Source organism: Carassius gibelio, chromosome B22, assembly GCF_023724105.1.
Source record: "Carassius gibelio isolate Cgi1373 ecotype wild population from Czech Republic chromosome B22, carGib1.2-hapl.c, whole genome shotgun sequence".
Taxonomy (NCBI): Eukaryota; Metazoa; Chordata; class Actinopteri; order Cypriniformes; family Cyprinidae; genus Carassius; species Carassius gibelio.
This window is the reverse complement of record NC_068417.1, coordinates 24526134-24545137: the sequence shown is the minus strand read 5'-3', so window position 1 is coordinate 24545137 and position 19004 is coordinate 24526134. Positions and strand designations below refer to the sequence as shown.

Here is a 19004-nt window from a genome sequence, read left to right as displayed (position 1 = left end):
TAAGGACTCTAGCCGCTGCATTTTGGACTACCTGTAGCTTGTTTATTGAAGAAGCAGGACAACCACCTAGAAGTGCATTACAATAGTCCAGTCTAGAGGTCATGAATGCATGAACTAGCTTTTCTGCATCAGAAACAGACAACATTTTTTGTAGCTTGGCAATGTTTCTAAGATGGAAGAATGCAGTTTTTGTAACATGGGAAATATGATTTTCAAAAGACAAGTTGCTGTGTAATATAACACAACATAAGTAACAGTACATCCGTCTAGTTGCAGATTGTAATCTAAAAGATTCTGTGTAGTGTTTTTTGGTCCAATAATTAATATCTCTGTCTTATCCGAATTTAATTGGAGAAAATTATTGGTCATCCAATCTTTTACATTTTTAACACACTCTGTTAGCTTAGATAATTTAGAGGTTTCATCTGGTCTTGTTGAGATATATAGCGGAGTATCATCAGCATAACTGTGGAAGCTAATTCTGTATTTTCTAATAATATTACCAAGGGGCAACATGTATATTGAAAATAAAAGGGGACCTAGGACGGATCCTTGTGGCACTCCATATTTTACTGATGATAAATGAGATGACTCCCCATTTAAGTAAACAAAATGGTAGCGAACGGACAGGTAGGATCTAAACCATCTTGCATATCATCTCAAAACATATAAAATGGTCTTCTTTATTGCAACGACTCTTCCCGTTTACCTCGCAATGGTCCAGCTGGTCAGTCAGCACCACTGCGGGAGGGAAATGCTAGTTAGTACGGCTTAATTGATAAAACAAACAAGAAGACTTCAAGTGTTTTAAAGTTCACCTACCTGTACCTATTTAACGTACTCGTACGACTTTTAGGTCTTCACGAGTATCCCTATTGGTCTGCTGGTGCCAATGTGGGAGGAAAATACTAGTGTACTGGGAAAGTAAGCAAGTAAAAGGACTATACGACGAGTCTCCCCTCTGGTCTGACAGCTTGACAGAGTTCGCTCACACTATATTTTTATAAAAATAATGTACCTTTATATCTAGCAAACATCATCAGAATATAAAAGGTATAAAGTTAAAGTTAACTTACCACACTCACGTGGGCTTTCATCTTCACAATAAATCTGTCATGGTACCATGCCATCGCATGTGGAGATGTTTGTTAACACCTAAAAATTACTAACACCTAAAATGCAACTCAGTACACTCTCTGTGGTGTCTGTTTTGGGGGGGATGGACATTAATAAATCAGACATTATTTTAGTTTATCCCAATTTGTTACATTACTACATGTTAGGTGTGGAAAAAATTATTATTCATGCAACAATGCTTATTACTGTAATAATGTTCATTAAAAAGCATTGCTATATGGATGATAAGAACTTGCTCTCATTAAAGTTTTTATCAGGATTTTTGTAAAAGGTTTACTACCAAACTGAAAGAAATAGCGTAGCATTCTTCGTGACCAGAGTTTGCATATTTCATTCTGTAACCTATACATTATATGCTCTCCAAAAAAGACACTTATAATATCTGGATCTGGCAACACGACGGAGATGCAACTCTCTATCAAGGCCCGTTCGGTGACCAAATAAAGTAACTGTTGTTAAAACACCTGGAGTCGTCTCGTTTGTTTTATCAATTAAGCCCGTGCTAACCAGCTTTTTTCCCTCCCGCAGTGATACTGGCTGACCATCGTGAGGCAGGCGGGAAAAGATTTGAGATGACCTCTGGAGCACGCATCCCTCTAACACAGCTGATATCTCTTCCCTAATTAAGCACATTAACTCTACAAACTTTTAGATTTACACCATTTATTTTCCACTGGCACATCCGACACGTTTGCCCACAATAGCATTTTTAATCTATTATGAAGCAGACGTGCCTGTATGCGCTCACATTAAAAGCATTTTTATGGAAGTGAAAACCCTTATGGCCGTTTGAGTTACACGCAGAAACATTCAAAAGCATTGAAACTTGTTTTAAGCCTCTGCCCAATGAATGTATAAATAAAACATCCTACGTTTGCTAAGGAAACTGCCAACATTTTCTTATACAACGTTAACGTTAACCCTTCAGCTACGACAGTTCAATCCCGACTGGCTTCGTCAAGTTTCATTAGTGACTCTGCCATTACTGTATTTTCAAATAGAAAAAAAAAATATATGTACATCCAATTATATAACAGCAGCAGTAATTCGGCTAATATAAAGTTAAATATAATTACCTTGATAGTTTAGAAAGTTTGTCCATTGACACGCAGTCGCAGACCGTGTTGAAGTGGAGAGTAGCAACCGTTTTTTTTTTTTTTTTTTTGAATGAGAAGGCGCGGGAAGACAGCCACGCCAGTCATCGCATAAGTATATTCGGCCCCATAAACACCAACGAGTGCCAAGCGGAGTAAAGGAAACAGAATGCATGCACAGATCAGAAGACCAATTCTGGAGTTAAACAGTTAGCAAAATACAAATTATGATTGTTTTGGGTAATTGTATTGGAAAGTGACATTAAAAATAGACTTATAAAAATATACATAATGAAAGCACATTTCCTCATTAGTTAGAATGAATGTAGGCTCAAATGTAAAATTGGGTATGCAAATAAAAATATTTAAATAATTTAATTGTCTGTGTTTCTTCTTGTGGCTCATAAATGTATTTACACAGCAAGTACGTCTGTGCTGTTTGATGCACCACAGAAAGGAGTTCAGGGCATAAAGACTGAGACGTCTCCCTGCACTCTCATTATTTATTCATAACATGTGCATTAATGTGTGAATAACATGTACTTCCATTTTCAGCCCATGCAAAAAGCTTTATTCCACATTTCTTGTCTTGTTTGCTTTCTGTCTTGTGTTGAAAATTAAACTGTTGTACTTATTGGACAACCTCATGACCATCATTCTGATTAATAAAATTGGGTTGAATTTAGTTAAAAGGTTAACCCCTTACCAGCCACCCCCCATTTTTGGCATAGAGACAGAAATGACATACCCAAAATAAAAATGTTTCTGCTCATGATTCTTTCTGAACAAAAAAATGTGATCATGAAAATACTAATATATATATATATATATATATATATATATATATATATATATATATATATAGTTCCACACAGTGGAAAATCATTAAGAATGACTAAACATTGCTCTCGAAAAAGTGTTCAAAGATTTTACAATTTCTTTAAATATTCATGTAGTAAAGTAATGTGCTAGGTTATCCCTAATTTTTGCAAGCAAATCTATTTTTTGAATGACTCATTTGTTTTCTTCTTTCATACACTTACTAACATAATATTTGAACAATATTAAAGAGGAGGTGAAATGCTATTTCATGCATAGCTTGATAGTTTTTTACACTGTTAAAGAGTTGGATTCCCATGCTAAACATGGACAAAGTTTCAAAAATTAAGTTGTGCGTTTGAAGGAGTATTTTTGTCCCAATTTATAAATCAAGTGAAAGTAAAAGTAAATTGAGGGAACACTCTAGTAATTGTGTGCACATTTTAGTACATTGAGGGAACGAATTAGTAAATCGTGCACATGATTTAGCCTTATATTGTTTCCTGCATGTCATGTGCGGGGCTCCATACTTGTGAGTAAATCGTTCGAAAAGTACTCGCTTCGCCTCATACTGGCATAGCGAACCAATTGATGAACGGATCTTTTTCTGAATCGATTCAAAAGATTCGACTCACGATGAATGCAAATCCCGACTGCTAAGGGCAGGCAAGCTCCATCCTGCAAGGGTTAATGTTGGTAAAGTATTCGTTTCCTGCCTTTTACAGTCAAAATGAAGATGCCAAGCCTCTTGTTTGAAAGCAGATCGGCTCTAGCACTTATAGCCCTTCGGTGAAGTGAATGACAAGCGGATACAGGACAATAACGTCACAGCTCTGTCGCTCCTTTAACATTGCGTAACGCGTGATGCTGGCATGCAAACAGACAGCTGATGTTTCATAGCTCACGGGCGGCCTGATGGAGGGGACGATTTCGGATCTGAAAACATCTTAGCAGAGCATTTCGGACACGGAAGGGATCAAAATAACGTATATCCAGACGATTTCCTCCAGCGGTCTGCAGTGCATTGGTGAGTGAGGGAAAGAGCAGTTTATTTCGCTCTGCACGACGCAGCGCGTTTCGCTCGCTCATAGCAACCCGACTGTTCTTCTGCGGTTTATTTACAGAAGAACGAGTTTTTTTCTGCGCATTAAGGAGTAAACAGAGAGGATGGCAGGCCCTGACTCCCCGCAGCAGCAGGTTGAAGAGAAAGCCGAGCAGATAGACGACGCCGAGCTGGCGTTTCAGGGCATCAATATGCTGCTCAACAATGGCTTCAAAGAGAGCGACGAGCTCTTCAGGAGATACCGGTAACATCACTGTGCATCTATGCTTTTACAGGAATATTATAAAATGGGAGGTTTTGTTTACATAAACGGGAGGCACATCATTTGACCTCGCTGCGTTTATTTCTGTTGCATAACATGAAGTCAAATCTTCCTTTATTTACTCGTTTTCTGTTTCTGCTGCCATCATTTGGGATGTGTCTCAGTACATTAAAAGACTAACTTTAATATTTTATCATTTATTTGTGACCCTGGACCACAAAACCAGTCATAAGGGTAATTTTTTTGTTAAATTGAGATTTATACATCACCTGATAGCTGAATAAATAAGCTTTTCATTGAAGCATGGTTTGTTATGACAGGACAAAATCTGCAATCTGAGGGTGCAAAAACATCCAGATATTGGGGAAATCGCATTTCAAGTTGTCCAAATGAAGTTTTTAGCAATGCATATTAGCCTACAAATCATCAAAAATAAAGTTTTGATTTATTTAAGGTGGGAAATTTACAAATGGTCTTCATGGAACATTATCTTTAATATGCTAATGGTTTTAGGCATAAAATAAAAATCCCAAATTTTGACCCACAATGTATTGCTGGCTGCTACAAATACACCTGTGCTACTTACGACTGGCTTTGAGGTCCAGGTTCACATGTCATATAAACACATGGATATTATATTGTGCATTATATTTGATTCGAGAGATACAACCTTTCTGTCTGAAGAATTTGGTGTAAGACAGAAAATCTTTTTTTCCCTTTTTTTATTTAAAACCGATGACTAATAGTTATTAAAATGACTTTTTTTTCCTTATAAAGCACATATATTGCATTAAACTGCAGAAACATGTTATCAATTCATACGCGAAGCCTGAGGATTTCTATATTTTAGAAGAAACCGCGTCTTAAGACATTCTTAAGGATACAGATATTCATGGATATTAAGTTTAATGCTATTAGGAGCTTAGCGCTTTGGCTTTAAATGTGGATAATTCCTTGTTTAATGCCAAATATAATCTTATGAGCAGGCATGCACAGAGTTATGAATCATTCACAAAGCTGTATTAAATTATCTACTTTCTGGATTATTATGTTTTTATGTCATAGTGCCATATCCCATGATTCCCTCTTCTGTCCGCAGGAGCCACAGTCCACTGATGAGCTTCGGTGCCAGTTTTGTCAGTTTCTTGGTAAGTTAATCTTGGTTCAATTGGTTTCAGTTAGTACTTCTAGTATGTTTGACACAGGAACAGCTTCTTAGAGAACTGAAAGTGTCTCTGCAGTTCATTAAACTCCTTTTAGGGTTTGGATTTACGTCTGTACTTGCCCATGACGTTAGGCACCGAGCCGATTTCAGCGCTACCCCCTAGAACTTTATTTATTGGGGCAAGTAAACTCTTGTTTAACAGAGACATGCTTGAGACACAACATACACAGCTGTGGTGGAAACATCAGCTAGTAGCTCGAGACGGCTTTCTTGTGTGATTAGTTTGACATCAGCCCATCATTTCTAGTCCATCTCTGTTATCTCTGTTATGTGACACAGTCAGCAAATGCTCTCATTTGCACTCGAGCTGCAGTCCTGTTTCCTGCAGCGCTGCGCTCCTTTCATCCTGGCCATTAATAGGAGAAAGAGATGACAGGAAGTGAAACACTGGCGAGAAAGAGACGGAATAAAAATGTTACAACAGCAAATCAGTTTCTATATTTTTGTGAGATATTTTCCCTTTCAAGTGAATAGGTTTTATTTTTATTTTATATTTATTTTGTATTTTATTTTATAGGAGAATAGCAAGTGTATTTTACAGAATAGAAATTTTTTCAAATGTTTTTTCCTATATTTTTATTTGTTAATAATATTACAGTTGTCTTTATTTATTTTTAATTGAATAGAAGAATAGCAAGTATTTTTTATTTTATTCTACATTTTTATTATATTTAATAGAATATTTGTTTCCCTAAGGTGAAATTAAATTGTATGGTTGTTTTATTTTATGTGACAAAATAAAATGTTATTTTATGAATAAACAAATAAAAAAGTATGAATAAAATAAATAACAAAAATTCCACTTCTGGAAAATTATTCCATACAATTTTTAACAGTTTTTACAAAATGGCTATTCTCCTATAACATACAATTTCACAACATGAAAAAAAAAACCTTGTAAAAATTTAGGATAAAATTAAAAACACTATTGCTATTCTATTAAATCAAACAAACAATAAAATAAACTATCATTTTATCCTTTAAAAATGCAGAATAAAAAAAAAATCAAAATATTTACAAAATATACATTTATTCTAGATTTTTAAAGGATATTTATTCCCTGCAGTGAAACTGCTTATTTTATTTTCTAGGAGAATTATTAGGGAATTTAAAATAATTATTCTTTCTAGGATATTTAAGGGACGTTTTATTGTATTGGTATTCGTTTTATTTATTTTTTTCATTTTAAATTTGCTTCTATTTTAAAGCATTTTTTCCCCATGAAGTGAAAATGTATTTTAATTTTATTTTAGTGCCTTTAATGTATTAACAGTAATGTGTGGACCAGCACATAGCACTCTATTTCTGCAGCATACAGAATGTGAAAGTGCTTACTATGCGTGGAATACCCGAAAAGCAAACTGTTTATTCTTGTGTAATAAGTACTGTTTCACATTCTATTTTAGAGAAAATAGTAGCAGGTGTTCAGTTTAAGCTGTGCAGCATGCAGTATACTGTCCAAACACAGCCTGAGTTTCTCATCAAGAGTTGAAGAACAGACCTTCTCATAACCTCTTATGTCAAAACTGGTGGCCCTCTATGATATCGCTCGGGCCCTCTGTGGCAATTCAGACAGCAGAGGTGGGATCTGTGGCATGAGAAATGTCAGTCAGCACTAATGTGCCTCCAACAAAGAAGTATTACTTTACCAAAAGACCTTCAGAAGCGTCTGGGCACTAGTGTAGCTTTAGCGAATAATAGACAGCTTACACTATAAGAATTTGGTGTAATACAGAAGATAATTACATTGTGCAACAATGATAGCCATTGTTGTGTATGAAAGGCTCAAAGTGGCTTTAGTGCTAGAAACATTTGTTAAGGGACTGAGGAACTCATGCAGTTATTACAGAGGGTTCAGATGCTCTCTGATGCTCCAGAAGGAAAAACCATGCATTAAGAGCCGGGGGTGAAAACTTTTGAACAGAATGGAGATGTGCACATTTTTCCGAATATCAGATTTTTTTATTTAGTACTGCTCTTTAAAGTCTACAGAAGTTAGTTACATGTTTCCCAGAAGACAAAATAAGTCAAATTTACCTTAAACTTTAAATTCGTAAGTTTTTACCCCCCAGCTATTGATGCATGGTTTTTCCTTCTGGAGAATCAGAGAGCGTTTGAATCTTCTTTATGTGAAATATCTTATTCAGGTCAGAGCTAAATAAACAATGACATGCATTTATATTAAACATTTTGCAGATTCCGAAACAGAGATGTACATTTTTGACCTTATAAACTCTATGGGGCTGCACCATATATTGAAATAAAATTGAAATTGCAATATGGTTGCAATTTTTAAAAAGTAAATAAAAAAACTGGTTTCGGAGTGAAGTGCAACATATGTTTATTTTTAATAAGTATTTACATTTTTTTTTTTTTACATTGCAATAATATCAAAGTTTATTTCGTATTTTGTTTGTAATGATCACAATAAAACTAGCTTTATTATTGAAATGTATTATATAAAACGGAGTTTCAGAGTGACTCAGTGTTTCAGGCACTATTCATTAACATTATTTTTTATTAAATATTTAATAGTTTTTTTTTTTTTTACAGAACAATGATATTACAGTATATTAAATGCATTATTTAATACGTTAAGTAATAATAGTATTTTTTTATTATTATTTTTATTATTATTTTATATTCCTTTTATTTTATTATTCCTATATTTTGATTTATGATTTAAATAATAATCACAAAAAAAATCATAATTTTTATTATTTTATAGTCCTTCAAAGTGCGGCACTATTCATTTACACATAATTTTTATTAAATATATACAAAATCATCCCGTTAATTCTAGAATGATTAATTCTTTCCAAATAAAGCTGTTCAGTTCTTCTGGTTAAATGTGTTTTTCATATTGTAAAAACAATGTAATTTTTTTCCAGTATCGTGCAGCTCTAATATTCGTGTGATCATAGAATGCCATGATGACCTTCGAGGAGGAGAAAATGCAGATGGCCAGCGATGACCTGAGAACTACTGAAAAGCTTTGCGAGAGCGACAACGCCGGCGTCATCGAGACCATCCGTAACAAAATCAAGAAGAGCGTGAGTTTGTTTGTACGAGTGTGTGGCAGCAGGACGCACTGAACCTGTCTTCACATTAACACTTTGGTTGTCTTCACATCTTTGTCCAGATGGACTCGCACAGATCAGGAGTGGAGATGGTGGATGGTCTTCAGAGACAGATCATCGTGGCTGACTGCCAGGTTTATCTCGCCGTGCTGTGCTTCGTCAAACAGGAAATCTCAGGTCCAGTCTACCTTCACAGACCAGACTCAAACTTTATATGCTTCATTTGTATGCCACTGTGTTGGGGGGAGAAATCAGACTTGATATTATTATGATATTATTATTATTAAATATTAGGGGAGAGAAGTTCAGGTGTGATGTCATGTTTACTTTTTTTTTTTTTTTTAATTCCCCCAAAAAACATTAAGCATTGTAATTTTTAATTTTATTAATTTGAAATTTTCTCAATTTATTTTTAATTTTAGCATTATTGTTATTTTATTTTACTAATTTTAATTAACTTTTTATTTTAAATATGATTGAATTTCTTACATTTTATATTTTAAATAGTTAATTAATAATAAAATAATCATAATGCATTTATTCATGATATTATGAAAATTATTTTTATTCTTACTGTACGTATGTAAAAATTTGGAGTATTTAAAATTATTCAGCTTCTCACCTAAAATAATAAAAGGCTTAATCATGCAGTTATTTTTTTTCTTGTTTTTCTTAATTTTACATTTTTGTGTATAATGTTTGTGTATAATGGAATTCCTGTGATTTTATTATATTTTTATTCAAGAAATTCTCATTTTAAATATATTTTTATTAAAGTGTATACAAATTTGTGCAACAATGATAGCCATTGTTGAGTATGAAAGGCTCAACAATGGATTTTTTTAAATGACATTGAAAGACACAATCATCATGTTTTTATTTTTTATTTTTTTATTGTATAAGTGGATTTTAATTTTTATTTGAAAATGAAAATAATAAAAATAAGATTTTTTGCATTTCAAATTCAAAATTATTAAAAATGTAAGTTTGCACAAATTTGAATTACTACTTTTTTTTTTTTTTTTAGCTTGACACCAAAAATATTAAGCAGTTAATTATGCAGTTTTTATTTGCTTTTCAATTTCATTGTATATAATAGAGAATACTTCTTTAATCTTATATTTGTATTTCAGAGTTCACATATTTTATATATTAATAGTAATATATTTTTTACTTGCATTTCACTTTGTATTAATCGCAGTATACACAAGTTTGAATTACTTCAAATGTTTCAGCTTGTCATTAAATTTTTTTTAAAAGACTCTATCATGCTAGTTGAAACATTTTCTTTCATTTAAAGTCATTGTGACCTGTCGCCCCTCAGCATACATCAAAGGAGGCTGGATCCTCCGCAAGGCCTGGAAAATGTTCAACAAATGCTACAGTGACATCAGCCAGCTGCAGGAAGCCTGTCGCCGCCGCTCCTCCGACCAGCAGGGGGCGCTGACCTCTGATCAGGCCAACCACAACACCTCAGCCCGGAGCGGCGGCCGGGTCACAGAAGAGGTTCTGGACCGCCTGAAGGGATCGGTCAGCTTCGGCTATGGGCTCTTTCACTTGTGTATTTCGATGGTTCCTCCACACCTGCTCAAGATCGTCAACCTGCTGGGCTTCCCTGGAGACCGTCACCAAGGTCTGGCCTCATTAGCATACGCCAGCGAGAGCAAGGATATGAAAGCGCCGCTCGCCACGTAAGCTGGCGTTTTTTGGTTTCTCGCACGTCATTCTGGCATTTGACATGATTTTCTCACTGCTCGAACGCTGCCACGTGTCCAACTGGTTTCACACTGGGGTTACATAAATAATGGCATCCGAAAGGTCACAATTAGAAATAAAGGGCATTGGATGGAAAGGTCATGTGAGCATGTGCAAGCAAATGCTAACACAGCTGTGCTTTAAAATACTTTTAGGCATTTAATCAGAAGGTTGTTGGTTCGAATCCCATGGTGAGCAGGAATTTTTCTAATGCGAAACTGTTAAGACTAACGGCGTGTGCACACCTAAAAACGAATAGAGTAGATTACATACAAAGTCAATGCCAAGATGTGAATAGACACGAATGACACGATTTCCTCAAATGAGCAATATGCAGCTTTTTTTCAAGCAATTTTAGAAGTCTGACAATCAGGGGTTATGGTGTGTGCAGGTCAAACGTTAAGCGAATATGCTCATCTCTCTCTTTGGACACATTGTTCTCGGCAGTCGCTTGCCAGAGGCTGACAGATTGTGCAGCAGCTCTAATAATAGAGATGAATTTAAGCATACTTAATCCAGCCCGGGACAAAACGCTCCCAATTTGTTCATCAGATGGAAAGATGCCGCTTTTGTTTTATCAGTGCTGCTTAGTAAACAGCAAATATATAACCAAGCACAACTAATAAGCATGCAAACTGTGTTATTTTCTGTATCTTTGCCGCCTTTTCTCTGGCTTCTCTCTCTTAGTTTGGCTCTTTTGTGGTACCACACCGTGGTGCAGCCCTTCTTTGCTCTGGACGGCTCTGACTCACGTGCCGGGCTCCTGGAGGCCAAAGCCATTCTGCAGAAGAAGGCAATGGTTTACCCAAACTCCTCTCTCTTCATCTTCTTCAAGGGACGGGTGCAGAGATTAGAGGTGGGGATTTTACAATACGGTGTCACACTGACGGTGAAATGAAACCTTGGTGCTTGATAACCGACTGGTGTGATTAAATCATTGAAATAATAGTGCGGTCTATGCTGTGCGGATACTATGCAACAACCACAATAACTTTCTTCATGTAGCGGGTGTGTTAGAAGCAATGGACGGCATCCAAAGCTAACCAATCATGTCAGTCATCTCCAATACCAATTCTACACTGACGACAATGTGTAGTTTATATAACACTAGTCTAGAGGAAAAACAAATGCTATGTTGGATGTCATACAAGATAACAGTGTTTCATGTGTCCCGGCTGGAATCAGGACACAGCAACATGAGAATGAAAAAAAGATGATATGTTACAGTTTAACAAAATAACAACATATTTATTGCAATTTATTAATAGGATTTGTGTTTGTGCGCATGTGTAAGTATATATATATATATATATATATGATTTTAATAAACTCTTGTATACTAAAATATGAACAGTGTTTATTGCAATATGTTAAATATTGCTTATAATTATATATTAATAATTTATGTAATTATATAATGTAATGCTTATAAATTGTGCTTATTATAACTAAATTCATATATAAACTATAATGATTATTGATTCATTAAATTTCTAAATATTTTTTACACACACATTTATATGTATATATTTTTGTAATTTATTACATACAAATTATTTGTGTGTTTATATACATATATATAAACACACAAATAATTTGTATGTAATAAATTACAAAAAAAAACATTTATATGTAAAAATACAAATAAAATAATTTCCTATGAAAAAATCTATAAGCTTATTAATATATATATTATACATTATTCATTATAATTAATCTGTTTTTCTTTTGCAGTGCCAAATCAACAGTGCACTGGCGTCATTTCAGGATGCTCTGGAGTTCGCCTCAGACCAAAGAGAGATTCAACATGTGTGCCTCTATGAAATTGGTACAAATCTGTAGTTGTTGTCTTTTTAGTACAGTCATTTATTAAATATTCGGTCCGGCTTGATTGAATTGTGGCCTGGCAATAAGAGAACGTTATGCAGTCAATCGTTTACTTTCCAACAAAAGGAATAATTCGGTGCATGATGTATGATTTAATTTGTTCTGGATCCGCAGGCTGGTGCAGCATGATAGAGATGAACTTTGAAGATGCCTTCAGGTCTTTTGAGCGGCTGAAGAATGAATCCCGATGGTCACAGTGTTACTACGCTTACCTCACCGGAGGTCAGATTAGGATCTGATCTGCCTCAAACTCTTTTTAATGTCTCTGTAAAATGATCGTTTTATTAATAACTTTTACATCTCAACCCAAAGTATGTCAGGGGGCTGCTGGTGACCTAGAGGGAGCCAAAGCTGTTTTCCGAGATGTCCAGAAGCTTTTTAAACGCAAGAACAATCAGATTGAGCAGTTTGCACTGAAAAGAGTGAGTTATCCGAAAATATATATTCATTATGATAATTTTTTTGACGTTCTGATTTCAAATTTTCAATTAAACTCAAAATTACTATAAACATATATATTTAATTTTTTTTCTAGTTATAATAATTTACTAAAACTAAAATTTAAAGATGCTCTATATATATATATATATATATATATAAAATCGTTTGACAGCACTTATATTATATACATATTTTTGTTTACATATGTATGTGTAATGTGTATATGTATATTATGTATATATAAATACACATGCATGTATATTTTTCACATATATATAAAAAGATTGTGTATATTGAATATAATTATTTATAATATAAATTGAATGAAAATAAATATAGACATGTAAATATTTTCAAAATATATACTGTTTGCACGTGTATTTATACATAGTAAATATACACAGAACACATTTATTATGCAAACAAAAACTTATTTTGGATACGATTAATCATTTGACAGCACTAATATATATGTGTTTCTGTGTATGTGCACGTGTATATACATACATACACACACACACACACATATATATATATATATATATATATACACACACACGCGCGCAAATGCTGTATACATTATATATATATACACACAAATATATACATATACACTCATATATATATATATATATATATATATATATATATATATAATTTTTTTATCATTATTACTTTTTTATATAGATATGTTTTTACAACTTGTAATACATATATAGTTATTATAATTTATAACACAAAATAATTAAACATTTAGTTCATTTTTTATTTTTACTTTTTCTAAAAACGATCATTTATAAATATTACCTTTTATTTTATACGTACATAACTACAAATTATAGAGAAATTGGAATTTGGAATTTGGAATATAAAACTGATTATTTCACATTAATAATGTCAACATATTACATTTCTAAACCGTTTTATTTATTGCTGGTCAAGCGTTTCTTCTGCTTTGCTTGTGTCTCCAGGCAGAGAGGCTGAGGAAAGTGTCCCTGGCGCGAGAGCTGTGCATTCTGGGTGTTGTGGAGGTGCTGTACTTATGGAAAGCTCTCCCAAACTGCTCTTCCTCCAAACTCCAGCTCATGAACCAAGGTAAAGAACACAAATCGATGTGATGAAATGTGTGCTGTCGTTCGGCTGGCATTATAACGCTGATCTTGATGCTGTATCCAGTGCTGCAGGGGCTGGATGAGCAGTCGAGCCTGGGCCTCAGACGCCTGCTGCTTGGTGCCATTCAGAAATGTCTTGGGAATATTAAAGATGCTGTTCAGGTTTGTTCAATCTCATCAGGTGGTTGAAAACTCATTATGTGCGCAAACTAATGTGGTTTACCTGTAGAAGTCTTAAAGGGACAGTAACAGTGGAACAAGTACAGTTTACAAATCGATTTCGGAGCACAAATTGCTGTGTTTTTATCCTCTCTCTCACTGTATACTGTGTTTAAGACGGATTGTGTTTTCTAGTCGTTCCAGCTGGCAGCGCAGGATGAATACGGCCGTCTGAATAACAGCTATGTGCAGCCCTATTCCTGTTATGAGCTGGGCTGTGTGCTACTGGCTAAACCTGAGGTAACTCACACTCACAGTCCCTTTATTCTCAGATTTAAGGCACTGTATTGAAATATTTATCCATTCATCGCTTTATGTGAATCCCAACTCTTTAAGTTCAGTTCAAACAGTCTTTTAGAAACCTTTGCATGGTTGTGTGTTACAGAGTTTATTCTGAAAATACCATTGCAAGGATTAAGATGTGGAGTTACCAAACTGTACTCCATAACTTATGTTAAAAAAATTACTTTGGAGCCAGTGGTGGTAGTAATAATAATAATAATAATAATAATAACTAGTATTTAAATAGAACAGTGACATTTTGTTAAATGAAACGATATGAATGATATGTTGATTATAAATATATATTTTAAAATTATTTAGTATGTTAAATATTCTGTATTGTCACTTATATTTAATTATTTGTATAATATTATTAATATAATGACAAATAATTAATAATATGAATAATATATAAAGTATATATATAAACTCATAAATATCATTTATAAATATATCTGTGTATATTTACTGTATATACAAACTCAATACACATTTTTTTTACATTTAGTTTGTTTTAGCTTAAATATAAACAAACTCATAATAACTAGAATTTATAAATAATATAAAATCTATGTATTCATATATATATATATATATATATATATATATATATATATATATATATATGTTTTATTGGTTTATGTGTGTGTGTGTGTGTGTGTGTGTGTGTTTCTGTATGTATGCATATGTGTATGCACAATTATATATAATAATAAAAAAAAAATATATATATATATATATATATATATATATATATATATATATATATATATATATATATATATATATAATTTATGCTTATATAAATACAGTGAATTTATCAACCATATTTATTTATAAGTATTATTTTTTTATATTTTAGTATTTAAAATGTATATTTTTTTAATAATTTATTAATTTGTGATACTTTTTTCATAAAATATAGTACAATTATACTAAAATAAACAGAGACTGATATTGTGCATGGTGTTTATTAAATGTGTTTATTGGATTTTTTTTATTATTATTATTTGATAACTAAGCAAATTTTTTTAACACTTGAATTGTTTTTCTATCTTTTAAATTCATCAAAACTTTTTTTTCCCTCCTAAGACCCTGAGTAAAGGAAGATCATTGCTGCTTCAGGCCAAGGTAAGCGCGTGATACTTCAGTGCTTCAGTTTCGTGAGCGCAGCAGTAAGTTCAGCTGAGATAATGACTACCTCTGCTTGCAGGAGAACTACACCGGCTACGACTTCGAGAACAGGCTGCACGTCCGCATCCATTCGGCCCTCGCATCCATAAAGGAAGTGGTCCCTCACTGACCCGTCCGTCCCGCCTCAGAAGAGCTCCTGTCCAGCACTTTTTGAAGCGAAAGCCATTTGAAGTAATCCTGCTTTTCTGGGGGGAGAAAGCGAGAGTCAGCAGATTTCAGGTGTTCAATATTTTCCACTTATAGTACTGAAAAGGTTCACTCTTCATGTAGCTGTTGGTCGCAGTGATCTAATCTAATCTAATTTTCACCTTCACATTTACAACCAGTTTGTGTGTTCAGGACTGATCTACAGAAGCTTATCCCAGAGCTTGCGCTTTCATACCAAACACATTAGCATGGCATAGAACTCCACATTAGATAACATTAATACATAATAATGAAATATATATTGTGTAACCCTTTATCTCAAAGAAATAAGAGTGTCCAAACTTACCTTTAACTACCTGTGTGTCAAATCAAGATTGTTTGCGTTTGGCGAGGTGGCTGACCGACATCAATGGCGATGCTATTTCAAAAATAGTTTAATGATAATTATTCTAATTTTAACTATTCTAACTATAAGTCTTATTTGCTTAAAATGTGTTCAGTTAATGATACTAAAGCTGATTTATTTATGATTTGGTAACACTTTATTTTACAGGGTCCTTGTTACTTTCTATTGTATTTACAGTCAATTCTGCATAATTACATGCAACTAACCCTAAACCAAATTTTAAGTTTTGATTAATATTACTCATTACTTAATTACACCGTAACAAGGACTCTTTCAAATCAAGTGTGACTATATAATGTGTTTTTATTATTACACATATTTTTCTTTATTATTCACATATATCATTTTCAGTAAAAATATTAAATTGGTGTTTTAAATGATAAAATGATAAATTATGTACAAGAATGCAAAACTTAACTTAAATTTGGAGGCAATTGTATGAATAATATGTATTTCATAAAATGTATTTTTTTTAAAGAATATTCCATATAATAAACATTAATTATAGTATTTTAGATATTATTTTCAGTAAAATTTGTACATTTTGCATAGAGATGGATAGCTTCTTGAATTATGTACTATTCGAAACTTCACCTGAATTTGGAGCCAGTGGTATTAATAGTAGATTCTTTTAAATAATAAAAATAAAACTTGGTATTTTTAATGATTTTTAAAGAAAATCATAATTGAGTATTACATTATAATGACATTGATTACTTTTAAGTAAAAAAAAATACTAAATTTTATGTGTATATATGGATTTTATCTTTATATACACAGAACTTAACCTGAGTTTGTTTATACACACACACTATACATACATACATACATACATATACATATTATATATATATATATATATATATATATATAAAATGTCATATATATTTATATAAACAAACTCGGGTAAAAGTTTAGAATTTTGATATGTTTACATTTGTTATATTTTTACTGAAAATATTATATAAAATCTAATATTTGAATTTCTTTGTTGTTGTTTTTTTTTTTTATAACTACAAAGTACCACATTTTTTAAGCAAGCCAAACTGATCAAATATTGGATATTGAATCAGTCTAATATATATCGGTCTGTTACTAGTCTAGTTATGACACTTTTGCAGGTTAAAACGCATTGCATTCAAAGTTATCTGTTTTTATTGTATGTATTGCAAATTTCCATTTTAACACTAAACCATGTGTTCCCTTCGTAATACGTCAGGGGATATAGAACATATTTCATCGGTTATTATGTGTATTACGATTGAGAAAAGCAGCATGACTTTGGTCCTCATGTCCTCTGTTGGTCAGCAGATATTTTTTTGAAGTAAAAACCATGTACTGTACAACTACCTACTGGTTTTCCTTCAGGGCCAGAGGAGGTAATTTCATTTTGGACCTTGTTTTTGATGAGCCATATGTTATATTTGCTTTTTTGTGCCAGATGTTCTGTAATATTTTTGGCCCAGGCTTATCATTTGTAGACTTTTAACAGTGCATCAGTATCTACTTTTGATAACGTCGCCTCTAAATAACTTGAATTAATTTAAGCTGGTGTATATATTGTGAAATTGTTGTGAAACTTGCACCTTCTTATTTTCTCGGCTCATAGCTGTAACGTTAATTTGCTACTGTACATGATTCCCTCTGGTCTCTCTGTCAGTAACTCCAGAGGCTAAAAAAAAAACATGTCTTCACTGTGAAACGTGTCAATATTGGATGTTCAGGGTATTTATACCTTGTGAAGACAACAGAATTAGGAAATTTCAATAATAAAATACCGAAACTTGCCATTAAACTTTGTACGTGAGTTCAGTGTTTACCGAATTATGATGGTTTGCAGAACTCAGATGGTAAGTTTGATTTTTTTTGTAAAAAGAGGAGAAACTGTCAGAATTTGTCCCTATAAACAAATTTAACAAGGTGGATAGGTGAGAATGTGTTGTTGTTGTTTTTTTTTGCAGCATATTTTGAATATGGTGGGAATGTTCCAACTTAAGAAATTTTAATTTTTAAGCCAATGAACAGAAAACAAAACGAACTCAGACTTGAGCCTTGGGGGACACCCAAAATATACCATTGTTAACAAAATAAAAAAAAAAAAACATTCACAAGTCTAAAACATAACCATTATTGCTAATACCCTGATAAATCCTTAAATTTAAATGAACTAAGATTACCATATATCGAGTTGAGAATCATTTACTCATCAGTCAAGTTATTGCGTGTTTTCTCTCAGATTTTTGCAATGCCAGATTTGTGAATGAATCACACATTTGATCTAATAATGGTCCAACGGGTTAGCAAAATATTTGATTCTTTAGGAAGAATATCAAAAAATGGATAAAAAAAAAAGGTGCTGGATGAAGTGGATATTTACCTCGAGTCCAATGGAGGAAACAAAACTTTCAAATATCTATCGCTTGCTAACAACGAAGTGGCACTTTATTGCATGTTCAGTGTGTGAATGACTCGTTAGGTAAAGGGGATTTACATTCATATCTAAAACCTTTATATATATATAAGGACAAACTTTTAATTATATTACAATCATGTTTTCATTATGCCTGTTTTACTTACGTCTTGTTTTTGTCGTGCTGCGGTAACTAATTTGTGCATGCGCACAACAATCTGTATAAATTCAGACTAGAACCTTCCCTGTTTGGGAAAATTGGTGAAGGAAAAAGTCCTGAAACACTCAAATTTATAGCCATAAATGAGGGCATCTTACACAGTTTACGGTCACATTTATATAAGTATAAATAAATAAAAACAAGACTAAAAACAAAGTGTTTTTTCTTGTTTTTCATATAACATAACATGTTCATGCACCTCTAGTTTTTTTTTTAGATGTAATCTAAATATAATCTTTAATGCCTTCTAT

At 32.9% G+C, this 19004-nt stretch overlaps 1 protein-coding gene across 1 annotated transcript; it reads left to right on the top strand.

Annotated features, from left to right (window-relative positions):
* Positions 1 to 3700: 3700 nt before the first annotated feature.
* Positions 3701 to 16953, top strand: LOC127987951 (tetratricopeptide repeat protein 39C). Its single transcript, XM_052590409.1, has 15 exons — positions 3701 to 4077; positions 4175 to 4357; positions 5475 to 5523; positions 8525 to 8653; positions 8743 to 8857; positions 10005 to 10371; positions 11123 to 11291; positions 12170 to 12263; positions 12437 to 12544; positions 12635 to 12744; positions 13735 to 13858; positions 13940 to 14037; positions 14230 to 14334; positions 15469 to 15507; positions 15590 to 16953. The coding sequence occupies exons 2-15, from the start codon at positions 4218 to 4220 to the stop codon at positions 15677 to 15679; spliced, it is 1737 nt and encodes a 578-aa protein (XP_052446369.1). The 5' UTR covers positions 3701 to 4077; positions 4175 to 4217; the 3' UTR covers positions 15680 to 16953.
* The last annotated feature ends 2051 nt before the right edge of the window (positions 16954 to 19004 follow it).